The sequence below is a fragment of the Harmonia axyridis genome, chromosome 3, assembly GCF_914767665.1.
Source record: "Harmonia axyridis chromosome 3, icHarAxyr1.1, whole genome shotgun sequence".
Lineage (NCBI taxonomy): Eukaryota > Metazoa > Arthropoda > Insecta > Coleoptera > Coccinellidae > Harmonia > Harmonia axyridis.
In genome coordinates this window covers 50,146,762-50,165,699 of record NC_059503.1, presented here as the reverse complement: position 1 = coordinate 50,165,699, position 18,938 = coordinate 50,146,762, and the positions used below count along the sequence as shown (strand labels likewise).

The 18,938-nt window shown below is 36.1% G+C and overlaps 3 protein-coding genes across 3 annotated transcripts; 2 read left to right on the top strand and 1 right to left on the bottom strand.

Annotated features, from left to right (window-relative positions):
• Positions 1-2,088: 2,088 nt before the first annotated feature.
• LOC123675201 (histone H3) lies at positions 2,089-2,600 on the bottom strand. The gene has a single exon (XM_045610517.1). The coding sequence runs from the start codon at positions 2,577-2,579 to the stop codon at positions 2,169-2,171; it is 411 nt and encodes a 136-aa protein (XP_045466473.1). The 5' UTR covers positions 2,580-2,600; the 3' UTR covers positions 2,089-2,168.
• A 4,370-nt stretch (positions 2,601-6,970) lies between these two features.
• Positions 6,971-7,356, top strand: LOC123675204 (histone H4). The gene has a single exon (XM_045610520.1). The coding sequence runs from the start codon at positions 6,999-7,001 to the stop codon at positions 7,308-7,310; it is 312 nt and encodes a 103-aa protein (XP_045466476.1). The 5' UTR covers positions 6,971-6,998; the 3' UTR covers positions 7,311-7,356.
• A 3,122-nt stretch (positions 7,357-10,478) lies between these two features.
• On the top strand, positions 10,479-13,174 carry LOC123675415 (histone H1B-like). The gene is made up of 2 exons (XM_045610768.1): positions 10,479-11,200; positions 13,155-13,174. The coding sequence occupies exons 1-2, from the start codon at positions 10,564-10,566 to the stop codon at positions 13,172-13,174; spliced, it is 657 nt and encodes a 218-aa protein (XP_045466724.1). The 5' UTR covers positions 10,479-10,563.
• The last annotated feature ends 5,764 nt before the right edge of the window (positions 13,175-18,938 follow it).

The following is an 18,938-nucleotide window of genomic DNA, read 5'->3' as shown; positions in this document are numbered from 1 at the left end:
TCCACCCACGTATAAACCATCACTATATCCTTCATTAATAATTTTCATAAGCTCTGTGATGGCAGCTGTTGTAGAGAGGCCGCTTCTGAATCCGAATTGGGAGCTATTAAAGAGGCAGTTGCTCTCAAAATAGGAGGTTAACTGTAGCTGCATAACCCTTTCCAAGACCTTTGAGAACAATGGTATAATCGATATTGGTCTATAGTTGTTGACCAATTGCACTGAACCTTTTTTATGAACAGGAACAACTCTTGCTACCTTAAGTATTTTCGGGAAGATGTTATCTTTTAAGCATAGATTCATCAATTTGGTGAGTGGACCAATTAATTCATTTACTAGACTCTTGAGTATTTTGATATTGAATCCATAATAGTCTCGACTACTCTTATTATTTAGTTTCATAATGATATCTCTAACCGAAGCCTCAGATACAAGAGAGAACTTAAATCGAATATCATGTAATCTGGACCCTATCGAACTACAGTAGTTATTCATAAATTCCGCCGATGTCCTTCTAGATGGTGGTATATTCATGATGATCTCTTTGGGTGAATCAACGAAAAATTGGTTGAATCTATTAGCAGTGATATTATTTTTACTTGTTATTTTTTTCTTGAACAGATTGGTACTACTTTTGATAACGTTCCATACAGATCTTGGATTATAATTGTGTTTCCGGATATAGTTGTCATTATATTGCTTTTTTGCAATCTTAATTTCACGTCGATATAATTTTTGATAGTCACTTACTATTTTCTTCGCATTGGGTGTCTTATAAACTTCAACAAGATCTCTATAAAAAATTAATCTCTCGCGCATATTTTTCAGATCATTACTGAACCAAGAAATAGGCAAGGAGTTAACAGAATGCTTATATGTTTTTGGGGGAAATGATAAATCCACACAATTCTTTATAAATGTCACAAACATATCAAACTTGCTCTCTGTACCAATATTAGTATCCCATATAAAATCCCAACAAATATCCCTAACCAGATATTTGAGAGTATCCATTCCCACCCTAGTAAGTGGTCTACACACAGTCACTTCACCAACTCCTCGTGTTCCTACATCACAAACAAATTCAGTCTCTATGCCCAAATGATCAGAGAAACCCAGATCAATCACGCAACCCCTACAATCATCAACATTTGTGAAAATGTTATCCAAACATGCACTTCCTCTAGTAGCAGACGACACAATACCATGGAGACCATATGAAGAGAAAAGATCCACGATCGCAGATTTATTAGTGCTATCTCTGAGAAAATTAATGTTAAAATCCCCCAGGACGAAAACACGAAAGTCACAACAATTTATTAATTCTAGAATACTTGCAATTACATCCAGAAAAACATTGAAGTTACCCAGTGGAGATCGATAAACAGCTATAATCAAGGTCTTTAATTGAGTGGACTGGATTGCGCAAACCTCAATTTCCATTTCAACTGATTTTAAGTTTATATCATTTCTGGGTACAAATTTATCAACATGAAAATTTCTAAGAGCGGCCGCCACACCACCATGACCACGATGCCTACGGGAATAGGAAGAAAGAACCGTAAAATCATGCAACTTTACTTGCTCCAGCTCCCTCATACACATCCAATGTTCACTGAACAAAACAATATCGTGATCTAAACATAAAGCCTCTATTTGTTCAATCTTATTACGAAGACATTGGACATTTATATGAAGAAGCCTCAGCCTTAGGCATAATCGAACCCAGGTTTGGGTGATTCATACAAATATTATTAACAAGCAACCTAAACAGTGATCACGTCACGCTTTAATTTCACTGATATCATAAAGTAACGTTCACGTTTCACAACGTGATCTAGAAATCACGGTATCGCTTCTCTCTAATGCTGGTCATCAGAATCTTTTGCAGTTGAATGATCGAATTGGAAATAAGACGGCATAATTTGCTTCCAGCTTAAAATAAGCTATTGCGCCAAGATATAGAGGATATCAAAAGACTGATATCCATAATCAAAATTGAAATTCGTAACGCATTTTGTTGGAAGAAATTAAGTAAGGTTATATTGCACTATTGATATCGGATCTTTAATTTGGGATACCTTATAAGAAAGCAATCAATTGTATAAATGTAAAAAAAAAGTTGTGGTTCTGAAAAGAACCGATTTTAAACTTTGTGAAAAAGATGCTTAAGCACGTTCGCCACGGATACGTCGAGCAAGTTGAATGTCCTTCGGCATAATGGTTACTCTCTTGGCGTGAATGGCACATAAATTTGTATCTTCGAATAGACCGACCAGATAAGCTTCGCTAGCTTCTTGAAGGGCCATCACGGCGGAGCTCTGGAAACGGAGATCGGTCTTGAAGTCTTGGGCAATTTCGCGCACTAACCTTTGGAAAGGAAGTTTGCGAATCAACAGCTCGGTACTTTTCTGATAACGACGGATCTCACGAAGAGCTACGGTACCTGGACGGTAACGATGAGGTTTTTTTACGCCACCCGTAGCGGGTGCACTTTTACGTGCCGCTTTTGTGGCAAGTTGCTTACGCGGTGCCTTTCCGCCAGTGGATTTTCTTGCCGTTTGCTTCGTACGGGCCATCTCGAGTATGGGTATAAACTAGTTGAGGTAAATCTTAGATTCATCTATTTATAGCGGAATAGGTAGGCGGTTCCACTGCACATTCTCGCAATATCATTGGTTGGTCGTGTAGATCTAGTGGTGGGGAAAACTGTGATGGTATAAAAGCCGTATTTTACGGTAAAACCTTTAGTTAATTCCATAGACAAATAAAGAGAAGACTGACGACTGCGTAGAGTCGTTTGAAATGTTGATGCTAGCGACCCGAACGACAGGGTCCAGGAACTAATGTATTGCTATTTCACACAAAAACATATTTCATCCTTTTCTACTGAAAATGATGACTAGCTTAAATTCCAACCTCTCTTGAATCAGTTTGTTTTTTGTTTCAGTGCAGTCTTGACGTAGACATTAGGCACAGCTTTTAGCAGGTTCAAGTTTAATTATCTTTTATTTTTTTTCGTAAGGAACGGTAAGTAGGTAAGTAAATAAATATTAAGCACCTCTTGACCATAATTGATCAGCATGCCATCATCTAGTTATTCATGTTGCATCCCAAATTGTGCGAATATTTATTATAGGGGTTCAACCACGAACAAGCACTTTTTTCGGCCTCCTCCAACTAAAATTTTAGAATGGGATAAAGCAATTAAATCTGTACATTCCGGCTGTAACATAACTAAAGAAAGTAAGATATGTGAGGACCATTTCAGTGAAGACAATTTTTATAGTACACTCAAAACCAGACTTTTACCTTCAGCTCTGCCAGATTTTCCAAATTATGCACTGCTCTCTGATCAGAATGATTTAATTAATTGTGAGCCGAGTACAAGTTTAGATATCACCAATAACCATCCAAGTACTGTGACTCTTTCCCCTGTTGCGAAGCAAAAATCTGGCATTTTAAATCAAATCAATATCAAGCGAAAGAGTCAGTTAACATATAGAGAGAAATTTTTTTATGACATTAGTATAAGACAAAGAGAGCAGTTGTCTAGATTGAAAAAAACCATTGAAAAGTCCAAACATAAATTAAAATTAGCCGAGAAGATAAGTCATTCCAAATTATTTTTACAACTGAAACAGTCAATAAGTAATAATGGGGTTCAATTTATATCTTCTCAGTTCAGAAATTCAAAGTCAAAGAAACATGGGGAGCGTTGGACACCTGAAGACAAAGTTTTTGCATTAGCTTTATATAAACGTGGTCCACGTTCATACAGATTTTTGTCAAAATTCTTGAGATTGCCAAGTAAATCAACTTTAAATACAGTTTTGAAGTCCTTCCATTTTGATACTGGCATCAATAAACAAATATTCCAGAAATTAGCAGTCAAATTTTCTAAATTTTCCACTCTTGATAAATTTTGTTGTGTAATGTTTGATGAAATATCTTTATCTTACGATTTACATTATGACCATGCCTTGAGTAAAGTAGTGGGACATGTAGATTTAGGCTCAAATCTTGGACGATTCAAAGAAGTCGCTAATCATTCTTTAGTTTTTATGATATCCGGACTTTATAAATCTTGGAAACAACCGATAGCCTACTACTTCACTAAAGATCAGGTAAAGACAACTCATCTCAAAATCCTAATTAAAGAAGTCATTGTTGCTTTGCAAGAAATCGGTCTTCGGGTGATTTGTACAGTTTGTGATCAAGGCACTACCAACGCAGCTGCCATTAAACAGTTGATCAACGAATGCCATACTGATCAACCAGGACCTTACTTCATTGTGAATGATCAAAAAGTTGTTGCGTTACATGATCCTCCACATTTATTGAAAAATACACGTAATGCCTTGAAGTCTTATAATATCCAATTTGAAGATTACAAAATTGCAAAATGGGAGCATATTATTCAATGTTTCAATTATGAGAGTAATAAAAGATTTAAAATGATGTACAACATTGATTTAGAACATTTGACTTTACAACACTCGCACTTGAAAATGAAAGTCTCTATTGCTGCAAGGACTATGAGCCACAGTGTTGCGGCATCTTTAGAGGCTATGTCAGCAACTCATGGTTACCCTTCATCGGCAGTTCATACAGCAGAATTCATTGGAGATATTGATCAACTCTTTGATTCTTTGAATGCGATGTCGAACTGTCGATATGATGGTAAGGAATTGAGGCGATGTGTTAATAAAACAACGAATCATTTACAGTTTTGGTACAATATGTTAGAGAGGATCAAAAAATGGAAATTTTTGCACCCTGTTACAGGTTTAGAAACAAAGGCTCCCAGATGTAAAGAAGGTTGGATCGCCACTATTCAAGGTGTAATTATGGTGTGGGATGAATGTCGAAAAGCTGGTTTCCAATATCTGCGCACAAGAACTCTAAATCAAGATCCTGTGGAGAATCTTTTCAGTTTGATCAGACAGCATGGCAGTGCGCATACAAATCCCACTCCATACCAATTTATATCTGCACTTAAGACCTGCATTTTGAATCGCCTTGTTACATCTAGGAGCCAAGGAAAAAATTGTGAAGATGATGGCATAGACATTCTTGAAGATTTAAAAAACTTTTTGGAATTCAAATCTAATGATAATAATAATAATAAAAACCGCTTCGTAAGTTCAATTGATTTTTCAAAATTTAAAGATAAAAAGCCTCCCAATAATATGAGCGAAATTGATGACCAAGCTCTGGTTTATGTTTGTGGATATTTTGTAAAAAAAATTTTTGGTCTATTGTGTCATCAATGCAAAGAATGTCTTTTAAGTACTCAAATATTAGAGTTTCATACATTCACAATGTTTAAGGAATACGGAGATCACAAGAGGTGCTTGCATTATGTATCTGAGGAATTGTGTTTTTACGTTGCTCATATGCATGATGTGATAATAGAAATTTTAGGAAGTCATGGTCACTTTTTGAATATATATGAGGAAATTCTTTGTTATGTGACAGAAAATATATCTTTCAACTTTTTCAAATGTTCTGAACATTATCAGAGTGTTCAGAATATGTTGAATAAAGTAATTTTGGACTTAATATTTCATAAATATTTTAATGATACTAAGAAAAATTTAAGAAGAAAATATGTAATACAAAGGTCAGTTCCAAAGAAATTTCTTCATATATAGATTTTATCTGATAGAATAAAACTTCTTATTCTTTTAGTTGTTCCACCAGAATTCGGTTTTATTTTTTGTTGATATACATAATATATGTTTATTTACAAATGATATCTGTGATAGAAATAAGATTTTCAGTTACTGTCAGTATTTTTGTTTTTTTTTATATATATATATATATTTATTTAGTTAGATAATTATTTGCCGAATAAAGTAAGGAGGATTGGTTTGGGTATCAAAGCTTGATATCCAAACCACTCCTCCCTATATTTATTTTTCCATTTTTTTTTGTGAAATGTAGTTTATTTTGTATGTTAACATGGTGTCATGGTCATCGTGTCTGTTTTTTAGAATACATTTCTCAAGAATACTAAAATTCCTATGAGTACATATTTTTAAAAACAAAATTCATTAAGTCAGTTGCATAATAATTTTAGTATTATCAAAATGATATGCTACTGACTAAACAGGTTCTGCTTCTGAAAATGTGCCATCCATAGAAACTTCAATATTCTTCGGATATGTTTTCCAAAAAAAATTGACTTTTGCCAAAACACCTACGATATGAGGTGGGAGTTTAGTGGGTGAGAGCCCCACACAAGTCCTAGCAGCGTTACGTCACAAGCCCAGCTGCTAGGAAAGGCTGTTAGAGCTTCTTCATTCCTCAGGGCGAAAAGAAAAATAAAAAAAAAAAAAGTGAAACAAACAGAGCTTTACTTTCACTTCATATTGTTCTTTTGTTATCACCTCACTTTTTACAAAAATCTTTCCAGGATCACCGTTAATTTTTCACTTTGTTCCAGGTTTCGAACAGCTTATGTGGGAGTTCTGCCAAAGAATTCAAGATGCCAATTCTAAATCAACCCTTCGATTTCCTGGATTGTTGTCAGTAATCACAGAAATTGTTATTTTATTGTTAATCTTCAAATGAAATGTTTCCTTCTTCAATAGTTAAGTGATACAATACGATATATCTAATATTTCATTAATTTCTGTTCATAAATATCAATTTGTATAATTATCTGCAATAAAAAGTATTTCAATTTTAGTTGAGTATTATTACTGAGGTAAAATATTAACTTGGATGCATAACCTCACTGAAATATTGAACAAATTGTAATTGATATTACAGTTTTTTCACAATTTTCGGTGCAGGTTTTCATTCAAATTGTGAGTTCTTTCGAATTATGAAATAATAAGGCGTCAAGTGCGCAGAATCAAAACATCGTTAGTTCCAATCCCTGCCCATAAGGTCGCCACAATCACGCTTATTTATTTTACCCCTGAGTCGTCACTCTTTACCTCCTTTCTCTATGGTTAATTCTTGTTATTGTAATCGTTAACGGAAAAATGACTGGCAGAGGCAAAGGTGGTAAGGGTTTGGGAAAAGGTGGCGCTAAGCGTCACAGGAAAGTTCTACGAGACAATATCCAAGGAATCACGAAGCCCGCTATCAGAAGATTGGCCCGCCGCGGAGGGGTGAAACGTATCTCTGGTTTGATTTACGAAGAAACTAGAGGTGTACTTAAGGTATTCCTAGAAAACGTTATTAGAGACGCTGTAACTTACACCGAACACGCAAAAAGGAAGACTGTAACAGCAATGGACGTCGTATATGCTTTGAAACGCCAAGGTCGTACGTTGTACGGTTTCGGAGGTTAAATTTCACCATCGAAATATTGCTATCGGTCCTTTTCAGGACCACAAAGTTAACGTTTCTTCGTTTTTTCCATTACACAAATATCATACAATCCGAAAGCAAACAAAATTCCCACAAAGGCTAAACCTGTCCGTGAGATGGGCAACCAAATTACAATGACGAGATAATTCTTTTGGAATTCACCGTTAAGGGTAAACAGCTAACATTTTCATTCACCCAACTATAAATATTATTTATTAATTTTTTTTTACTTGGAATTGCTGTGACCATACGATCACAAAATATATAAATATTCCGAGGACAAACAAAAGTGTTGTCTATTCAAGTTTATAAGCATTTAGTTAGTAGTGCTCTAGGAGGAACATTTCTTATCCAAATTTTATTGCCACCTTATTTTATCAATTTGAACAAATTAAGAAATGGGCATATATAAATTATTCCATAAAATATTTTCACAGAATCGATGACGGTAGGCGGCGATAAGATATATAATTATTTCTTCTGCGCGTTCCGTTCATCAACTTTACATCGACAACAGAATGGTAGAGAGTCGAAACAATTTCGTACCTCGGCATGGGATCATTCAAGGGAAATCCGCTGTAGGATTGAAAAGGCAAGAGCAGCTTTCATTAAAATGAAAAAACTTTTCACGATTCACGACCTGAACAAGAAGACCAAAATACGACTTCTTATTAAATATATTCATGTACTAGTACAATACATGTTTTTCCTATGATTACACTTTTCGTTTATTATTATTGTTATGGCAATCAAAAAAAACTTGCAACCTGGTGTGGACATTTTTATTATGGTCCTTAATTTCAGAAGAAAGATTATAGTTTATACCTGTATTTAAATTAAGATAATATTCAGAAAATTTTAAGATTCGTTGTAGGTACTAAAAATACACGTGATGTTGAGAAGGGGGAGGGGGGGTGGTCTTAAACCTCACTACGTATCACCAATGGGTGAGGGGGGTTTAAAAAATGCTAAAAAAAGATCACGTGATTAATGGACAACCCCTAATACAGCAGGCATGGTTGGGGGAAGGAGAGGTCCCGGCAGGAGGAGAATTTCGTGGCTCTGAAATTTGAGAGTCTGGTTCTGGGAAACAACAATTGGACTGTTTCGTGCAGCAGTGAATAAGGTCACAATAGCCAGAATGGTCTCCAATATCCGATAACGGATTGGCACTATCAAGAAGAAGAAGTTTCGTTCATCCCACCCGTTTGAGTTGATAATTCTCGCTAAGTTAATCCCCTCCGCGTATAACGAGATCACACATTTTCTAATCGAGAAGCCAATTTTCTCATTCCTATCCCGCATTGCACAATATTTCACACACGGTACAATCCATATTATATTTACAAAGAAAAAACATATATATCAACCGTTGAACTTATCTCTCATAAGGGTGTCAAATATGAACCGCTGGGTTCATATATATATATATATATATATATATATATATATATATATATTAGGCCATTAAATATGCTGATGATGTCAGTGGTGCCGGTATTAATCATATTAATTGCTTTCACTTAAATATAACATCATTAGTAGTGAATCTTACAATAGAGCGTCTGCCAAAAATATTACATGCAAACTGCTCACCAAAACCTCTCAGCGTGTTCAGATGTTCATTTCTGTTCTATATTGTTAACAAGTGTCGGGGACGTGGCACATCCTTGTATTAATGCTTTTTGAACAATATTCCTTATTCTTCATATAGGGATCTTGTTTTCGCTGTATATTACATGACTCCGATCAACAATACCATTGCATAAACCAGCAAAAATTCTTCATTGCTCACCTCTTTCTTTCTTCTTTTCTTCAATAACAGATTTATGGAAAATTACATTACGGCACTATTATGACCGTTAATAACAATAAAAATTAAATCTGCCAGTATGTACTCATCATCATAAACATTTCAGGCTCTCTTCATCGTTCAGCTTAATGACGAGTTGATGGAAATTTATACTTTCGATTCTATGACCATTCAATCTGCCAGTGAGTTATCAGACTCATCATCAAGACATTCCATATCCATTATAATATAATTATAATACAATATTATTATAATATGATAATAATAATGAGTGGAGGGTGAAGCAACTTTACCTAGACATTCTTCCAGTGCCCATTGGACTGACAATATTATACTTGAGATTTATACTCTCCCGTGTTAATTAAGTTTCACATGTTTGAAGTGCAGAATTAACAATTTAGTATTTCACTTGAATTATTAAAAGTAGTTTACTTACTGAATTATTTGATATCTTAATTAAATGAGGTAATATAGTTTTGTTTGCACGATATCGCTGGTTCCCATTTATATCATTCGCTGATTCCTGCTTCCAGTATGGGATTACAAATTGTTTTTTTTTATGGAGATTTTATATTATCCTTTTTTTTTCAAACTATTAATTTGTATGATTACCTCCTGGTCCGTTCTTCAGGTAATTCATCCGTTAGTGCGTGTCTAACATTAATCGAGTTTTCATATTAGATTGACTACTTTTTCCGAACGCTCTTTTGTATAACGGCATTATGTAGCGGAAAAGCTTTTCTATGAATTTATGAACAATCAGCTACATTTCCAGCCTGCTCCAAAATACGATTATTATCCTTTCCTGTCTGTTATTTCTCACGAGTTGATTTAAAATTGTCTTCATTGAACAGTTAGAAGATTCATCCACACTAGATCACCCTACCGACTCGCCACTTTCAGAACTATAATAACCCTAATTGTAGGAAAGTTATCGATTATATCAAGTATGCTTTGAATTAATGAAAATTCGAACAATTTACGTTCCCTGAAATACAATTGATTATATTTCCTATTAATCAAATTACATGGAGAAAACTGAGGCCAATACTCTGGCTCGAAGGACCACCTTTGTTAACGATAGCGTTTTATACCGGAATTCACATTCCTTCGTTCGAATGTCGTTTATTATCGATTATGGGAAATTTTCCGGGAATATTTCTAGACGATATGGTGCAGAAATTTTCTATTTTTGATTTTTCCATTCGGAAATTTCAAGGATTGATCAATTGAGCATTTTGCTCGAAATAATCCTCATATTCATACATTTCTAGCCAAAGTTCCGTCGACTTCAGTTTTAATGCATTAATTTTCAGTATTTTTCCTGCAGAAAGTGTATCTAACGTTCTTGATATATATACATATATACATATATAGATAAATATATATACCGTGTAACGATTTCATCAATTATCACGATAATGTCTTCTGCCGATACAGAGGTGCAACAAAGCGGTGCGTCCGTTCCAATCGGTGCGAAAACTGCGAAGAAATCCGAGAAAAAGACTGCGACCGCGAAACAGGCCAAACCCAACCATCCTCCGACTTCAGAGATGGTTAATAACGCCATCAAAGATTTGAAAGAAAGAAGTGGATCGTCATTGCAGGCCATCAAGAAATTTATAGCTTCCAACTATAAAGTAGATTCGGAAAAGTTGGCTCCTTTCATTAAGAAATACCTCAAATCAGCTGTGCAATCTGGATCTTTAGTTCAGACAAAAGGAAAAGGCGCATCTGGTTCGTTCAAATTGGCAGCTGGTGGTTCGACATCGGGATCCCAGAAGAAAGTGATTAAAAAAGCCACCTCCAAGTCCAAAGATGATCTTAAAAAATCCACTTCGGCATCAGCTGTGGTGACCGACAAGAAGAAAAAGAAGTCTACTGTTGCCAAAAAACAAGCCGCTGTAACGAAAACGAAGAAAGCAGTTGCAACAACCGAGAAGAAGAGCCCCAAAGCCGCCAAATCCCCTTCTAAAGCTAAGAAGATTGCGAAATCGCCAACTAAGAAACCGAAAGCTCCAAAACCCAAATCAGTCAAGTCTGTGGCAACTCCGAAAAAAGCAGCACCTTTGAAGAAGAAGAAGTGAATATAAAAATTACTGTTGTGATGAGAATGGTTCGTCTAACTAATCGGTCCTTCTCAGGACCTTCAAAAATTATCGATCAAATTTGAAATATTCATCTTGTTCTCCAATTTTTCTGATTCCCCATTTCTCTGTCCACCTTGAAACCGAAAGGCCTTACCGTATTGATTGTTGTCCTTCAATTTATTTTAGAATGAGACTACAAAAATTTTTTTTACAAATTTTGCCTTGAAAATGTTCTTCATTTCATTTCAGGGATCTTAGGGCTTGATGTGCTCTGAGGAAGATGAAAGACTCTGGCATTCTTGTATCGTCAAGTTCTGCGTGCCGACCAGATCTGTCCCCTATTAATTGTACTTGACTTCTCTCTTCGCCTGAACCACGGCACATTCATCTTTCCCCGGCTTCATTCCGATAGCCTCAAAGAACGCTACCACATTTCCCAATTGCTCGTCGTTAGCGGAGTAGAGCTTGAGGTCGTCGATGTATCTAACTGGCTTCTCAGTAGGTTTAGCGCCAAACAAAACCAGAAGAGACTCTGCGTGTCCCCCTGAAAAATATCTATCCTGATTTTGATTTCGACAGTTTTAACATAGATCTTGTTCTTATCCAAAAACATGTGGACAAGAGGTGGCGGGTCAGGTTTTTTTACCTTTAAAACAAAGTCAGTACTTGCAATCAATCATTACCGAATACATATAGGTACTTCAAATAAATATATAATTCAAGCGGAATATCGAAAAAATGCCAATATTCACGTAACAATAAATCGGACAAATGCAGGTACCGAATGAATAATATAAGGCTGCTAATTTCACACATACTTTCTGAAGGACTAATTGATACGTAAGTATCTATCACTTTGCAATCACAAATAAACGTTTCAGAAACTATAATTGATCATTTCAATGAGCGATTAATATTTGTTATTCATATTTAATACCTATATATGTGTGCTCGTTAAATCGCTCTTTGAAATGATCAATTATAGTTTCTGAAAGGTTCTGTGTTTGCAAAATGAAAGGTACCTACGTGTTCATTAGTCCTTTAGGATGTCTGTGTAAAATTAGAAGGTTTTTTCTTATTCCTGCATTTCAAACAGCTGAAAATAGAAAACATGAAATTCGAGCGATTCTTGGGTGTTATTGGTGGTAATAACCTATTGATGGCGGAGCTTATCAGAGAGAAGCACTCTAGCTCAACGATAGAGTCAACCCAGCAAACACTGGGAGGTAACTGTGAAGTACCATGGAAGTAACTTTGCAACTAAAAGCTCGCATGCGATGTATTAAAAACATTGCCTCCCGCTCGCATTTGCAGCGAAATGTCCGCGACATCATGTACGCATTTCAAGTCGTTGTGTTGTTCAAATTGAGACATGAAAAAATATCCCCAAAAAAACATCCATTTGTTGTCACTTTTATGGAAGTTTTTGAGTCAATAAATGTCTTTTTAATAACCACATTGGGTCGTTTCATGCGAGGTCTCTTTGATATCTCTATATTCCATTCCCTTTTTTTCACCACACATAGAGAACATTATATCAATTTCAATAGGAAGTTCGATTATGATTTCATTATTAGACTTCTCAATTCTATTCTTTTTTTCACTACACATAGAGTACACATACTGACTTCCATATAAGATAAAATTTTGAACTTTATTAAATAAAACTTTTGGGACAGCGTGACGACTTGGTCGATGGTGGGGTTTATTCAGGCCTTAATCTGCCTACTCCTGATTAACCTCGGGATAACTATAACGGGACATGCGCTAACTAGGTCTCAATCTGCCTACTCCTAGTTAACGGGAAAAATAAATGGTTTTCTAACTAGGCCTCTATATGCCTACTCCTAGTTAGACGGTTATAAAACATTAAAAATAAAATATAGAACAGACACAAAATGCTCGGCTTATCTCCGTTTAAGATGCTTACTTCGAGGCTTAAGTAGATTGTTGCGCCCTCTGTTGGGGGAAGCGTTAACCTTGTTGGCAACGCCACCATGACCGTAACGCAGGAATCTGTAATCCCCACAAAACATTACTTTTGTGATATTCATAAAAAAGTCCCTTTGGCACTATACAGTGTGTTTCCAAATTGTATGTATGACTTTGTACAAGATATTCTACCCATTGAATAAATGATATTTGATATAGGTCAAATGCCTTGTATTGTTCAAATTCGGACAAGGATTCCTATATAGAATATCATTTATTTAATGTGTAGAATATCTTGTACAAAGTCATACATACAATTTGGAAACACACTGTATAGTGCCAAAGGGACTATTTTATGAATATCACAAAAGTAATCCTGTAGAAATTTGTACATACAATTTGGAAATGGGAAATGAAGTAATGAAACATCCATATAATAAATAATTATTCAATCTAATATAAAAAAACAAACGTCACAAAAAAGTGAAATTATCTCTCATAAAATAATAAAATTAACAAACAGAGCCGGTCTTCATTTGACCACTTATAAAAAAATACTATATATATTTTAATTTATTGGTTTTTTGGTGATATAGCTATATCACCAGCCACATGGCAGACAGCAACGCACAAATAAAACTGAAAAAACGGGAAGCCTATAGCTATTGTAGTTTTCGAAATATCGCTCGATCAGCCAGAAAACGGACCAAGTGAATACGTAATCTGTATTTTGTTGCAAAAATGCTTCTATTAGGATCACGTTCTGGTCTCACCGACGACCTCTCGGATTGCTCTGAATCGTTTGTTTTTGTTTATTACATCCAGATGAAGGAGAATAAATAAATATTCGTCGGACTCTTTGAGGGCTGGATATTTCAGTGCCACAGATGGATAATTGAAAATAATAATGTGCAAAGTATTACTATTACATTCACCAGAATAAACAGCCACATTGGGAACATAAAGTGACCCACTCAAAAAGGATTTGAAATATCATCCAATTCATGTTAACATTGTGTAGTTCTCAAAAAGACTTCGTTGCGAAGTCGCTCGATGGTAAACTTTTTAACTACTAATTTACCACTTTCTATGGGGATGGCATTGTGGTTATTTATTAATATCCTCAAATTATTATCACTGCATCTTCGAATTGTTGTTAACAAAGCAATGTCGCAAAATAAATATGTTTAGAACAAGTATGCGTAATCGCAATGAAGATATCTGTCAATGTGCAATTTGAGACTTCGCGAAACTGCCAAGTGATGTAACGTGTTTGCTGGGAAGGAGGCTCTCAGAAAGGTCCGGAATGATAGTTGGGAAGAGAAACTACTTTCTCTTTCCACAGAAGACAACAGTGTTTGGCGGATGGCCAAAGCACTGCACTCAGATAGGAAACCAACCCCGCCGATTCACGGTTTACGAGGAATGGTATACAGTCCAGAAGACAGAAGAACAAATGAAATCAACAACAGAAGTCAGTCGTGCATTTGGGGTTACAGCAGCAATTGACCTTACCACGTAGGAGATTATAGCTACCTGCGTGACATCCGAGTCCAAGAAAATCAACAATGTGGAATGGCTTACTTGGATAATTGTTCATTAAACAAAAAGAAGGGAATAAAAACAGTCCCTCATACCAAAGTGGTTTCCTTAGACACGGGTGTCAAGCTTTCGTCCCTGTGCAATACGATGAAAAGTGTTAGAATGAGAAACATAGAAGGAAAAAACAAACAAATGAAATCAACATTAGAAGTCAGTCGTGCATTTGTGGTTACAGCAGCAATAGAGCTTACCACGTGAGAGATTATAGCTACCTGCGTGACATCCGAGTCCAAGAAAAAAAACAATGTGGAATGGCTTACTTGGATAATTGTTCATTAGACAAAAAGTAGGGAATAAGAACAGTCCCTTATACCAAAGTGGTTTCCTTAGACACGTGTGTCAAGCTTTCGTCCCTGTGCAATACGATGAAAAGTGTTAGAATGAGAAACATCGAAGGAAATAACAAACAAATGAAATCAACAACAGAAGTCAGTCGTGCATTTATGGTTACAGCAGCAATAGACCTTACCACGTGAGAGATTATAGCTACCTGCGTGACATCCGAGTCCAAGAAAATCAACAATGTGGAATGGCTTACTTGGATAATTGTTCATTAGACAAAAAGTAGGGAAGAATAATAATTGTTCATTATACATAAAGAAGGGAATAAGAACAGTCCCTTAAACCAAAGTGGTTTCCTTTGACACGTGTGGTAAGCTTTCGTCTCTCAGCAATACGATGAAAAGTGTTAGAATGAGAAACATTGAAGAAAATAACATACAAATGGAATCAACAACAGAAGTCAGCCGTCCAATTGTGGTTACAGCAGCAATTGACCTTACCACGTGGGAAATTATAGTTACCTGCGTGTCATCCGAGTCCAAGAAAATCAACAATGTGAAATGGCTTACTTGGATAATTGTTCATTAAACAAAAAGAAGGGAATAAGAACAGTCCCTTAAACCAAAGTGGTTTCCTTTGACACGTGTGGTAAGCTTTCGTCTCTCAGCAAAACGATGAAAAGTGTTAGAATGAGAAACATTGGAGGAAATTACAAACGAATGGAATCAACAACAGAAGTCAGTCGTGCATTTGTGGTTACAGCAGCAATTGACCTTATCACGTGGGAGATTATAGCTACCTGCGTAACATCCGAGTCCAAGAAAAAAAACAATGTGGAATGGCTTACTTGGATAATTGTTGATTAAACAAAAAAAAAGGGAATAAGAACAGTCCCTTATACCAAAGTGGTTTCCTTAGACACGTGTGTCAAGCTTTCGTCCCTGTGCAATACGATGAAAAGTGTAAGAATGAGAAACATTGAAGGAAATTACAAACGAATGAAATCAACAACAGAAGTCAGTCGTGCATTTGTGGTTACAGCAGCAATTGACCTTACCACGTGGGAGATTATAGCTACCTGCGTAACATCCGAGTCCAAGAAAATCAACAATGTGGAATGGCTTACTTGGATAATTGTTCATTAGACAAAAAGTAGGGAAGAATAATAATTGTTCATTATACATAAAGAAGGGAATAAGAACAGTCCCTTAAACCAAAGTGGTTTCCTTTGACACGTGTGGTAAGCTTTCGTCTCTCAGCAATACGATGAAAAGTGTTAGAATGAGAAACATTGACGAAAATAACATACAAATGGAATCAACAACAGAAGTCAGCCGTCCAATTGTGGTTACAGCAGCAATTGACCTTACCACGTGGGAAATTATAGCTACCTGCGTGTCATCCGAGTCCAAGAAAATCAACAATGTGGAATGGCTTACTTGGATAATTGTTCATTAAACAAAAAGAAGGGAATAAGAACAGTCCCTTAAACCAAAGTGGTTTCCTTTGACACGTGTGGTAAGCTTTCGTCTCTCAGTATTACGATGAAAAGTGTTAGAATGAGAAACATTGAAGAAAATAACATACAAATGAAATCAACAACAGAAGTCAGAAGTGCATTTGTGGTTACAGCAGCAATTGACCTTACCACGTGGAAGATTATAGCTACCTGCGTGACATCAGAGTCCAAGAAAAAAAACAATGTGGAATGGCTTACTTGGATAATTGTTCATTAAACAAAAAGAAGGGAATAAGAACAGTCCCTCATACCAAAGTGGTTTTCTTAGACACGTGTGTCAAGCTTTCGTCCCTGTGCAATACGATGAAAAGTGTTAGAATGAGAAACATTGAAGGAAATTACAAACGAATGAAATCAACAACAGAAGTGAGTCGTGCATTTGTGGTTACAGCAGCAATTTACCGTACCACGTGGGAGATTATAGCTACCTGCCTGACATCCGAGTCCAAGAAAATCAACAATATGGAATGGCCTACTTGGATAATTGTTGATTAAACAAAAAAAAGGGAATAAGAACAGTCCCCTATACCAAAGTGGTTTCCTTAGACACGTGTGTCAAGCTTTCATCCCTGTGCAATACGATGAAAAGTGTTAGAATGAGAAACATAGAAGGAAATAACAAACAAATGAAAACAACAACAGAAGTCAGTCGTGCATTTGTGGTTACAGCAGCAATTGACCTTACCACGTGGGAGATTATAGCTACCTGCGTGACATCAATGTCCAAGAAAAAAAACAATGTGGTATGGCTTACTTGGATAATTGTTCATTAAACAAAAAGAAGGGAATAAGAACAGTCCCTCATACCAAAGTGGCTTTCTTAGACACGTGTGTCAAGCTTTCGTCCCTGTGCAATACGATGAAAAGTGTTAGAATGAGAAACATTGAAGGAAATTACAAACGAATGAAATCAACAACAGAAGTGAGTCGTGCATTTGTGGTTACAGCAGCAATTGACCGTACCACGTGGGAGATTATAGCTACCTGCGTGACATCCGAGTCCAAGAAAATCAACAATGTGGAATGGCCTACTTGGATAATTGTTGATTAAATAAAAAAAAGGGAATAAGAACAGTCTCCTATACCAAAGTGGTTTCCTTAGACACGGGTGTCAAGCTTTCGTCCCTGTGCAATACGATGAAAAGTGTTAGAATGAGAAACATAGAAGGAAATAACAAACAAATGAAATCAACAACAGAAGTCAGTCGTGCATTTGTGGTTACAGCAGCAATTGACCTTACCACGTAGGAGATTATAGCTACCTGCGTGACATCCGAGTCCAAGAAAATCAACAATGTGGAATGGCTTACTTGGATAATTGTTCATTAGACAAAAAGTAGGGAAGAATAATAATTGTTCATTATACATAAAGAAGGGAATAAAAACATTCCCTTAAACCAAAGTGGTTTCCTTTGACACGTGTGGTAAGCTTTCGTCTCTCAGCAATACGATGAAAAGTGTTAGAATGAGAAACATTGAAGAAAATAACATACAAATGGAATCAACAACAGAAGTCAGCCGTCCAATTGTGGTTACAGCAGCAATTGACCGTACCACGTAGGAGATTATAGCTACCTGCGTGACATCCGAGTCCAAGAAAATCAACGATGTGGAATGGCTTACTTGGATAATTGTTCATTAAACGAAAAGAAGGGAATAAAAACAGTCCCTCATACCAAAGTGGTTTCCTTAGACACGGGTGTCAAGCTTTCGTCCCTGTGCAATACGATGAAAAGTGTTAGAATGAGAAACATAGAAGGAAATAACAAACAAATGAAATCAACAACAGAAGTCAGTCGTGCATTTGTGATTACAGCAGCAATTGACCTTACCACGTAGCAGATTATAGCTACCTGCGTGACATCCGAGTCCAAGAAAATCAACAATGTGGAATGGCTTACTTGGATAATTGTTCATTAAACAAAAAGAAGGGAATAAAAACAGTCCCTCATACCAAAGTGGTTTCCTTAGACACGTGTGTCAAGCTTTCGTCCCTGTGCAATACGTTGGAAAGAGTTAGAATGAGAAACATAGAAGGAAATGACAAACAAATGAAATCAACAACAGAAGTCAGTCGTGCATTTGTGGTTACAGCAGCAATAGACCTTACCACGTGAGAGATTATAGCTACCTGCGTGACATCCGAGACCAAGAAAATCAACAATGTGGAATGGCTTACTTGGATAATTGTTCATTAGACAAAAAGTAGGGAAGAATAATAATTGTTCATTATACAGAAAGAAGGGAATAAAAACATTCCCTTAAACCAAAGTGGTTTCCTTTGACACTTGTGGTAAGCTTTCGTCTCTCAGCAATACGATGAAAAGTGTTAGAATGTGAAACATTGAAGAAAATAACATACAAATGGAAT

What these genes read in the sequence shown, in the direction of transcription:
- LOC123675201 (XM_045610517.1), bottom strand. Translation starts at nt 2,579, where the DNA reads ATGGCCCGTACGAAGCAAACGGCAAGAAAATCCACTGGCGGAAAGGCA.
- LOC123675204 (XM_045610520.1), top strand. Translation starts at nt 6,999, where the DNA reads ATGACTGGCAGAGGCAAAGGTGGTAAGGGTTTGGGAAAAGGTGGCGCT.
- LOC123675415 (XM_045610768.1), top strand. Translation starts at nt 10,564, where the DNA reads ATGTCTTCTGCCGATACAGAGGTGCAACAAAGCGGTGCGTCCGTTCCA. An exon ending in GTCTGTGGCAACTCCGAAAA is followed by an intron (nt 11,201 to 13,154) that starts AAGCAGCACCTT and finishes TCTCCGTTTAAG; the next exon opens with ATGCTTACTTCGAGGCTTAA.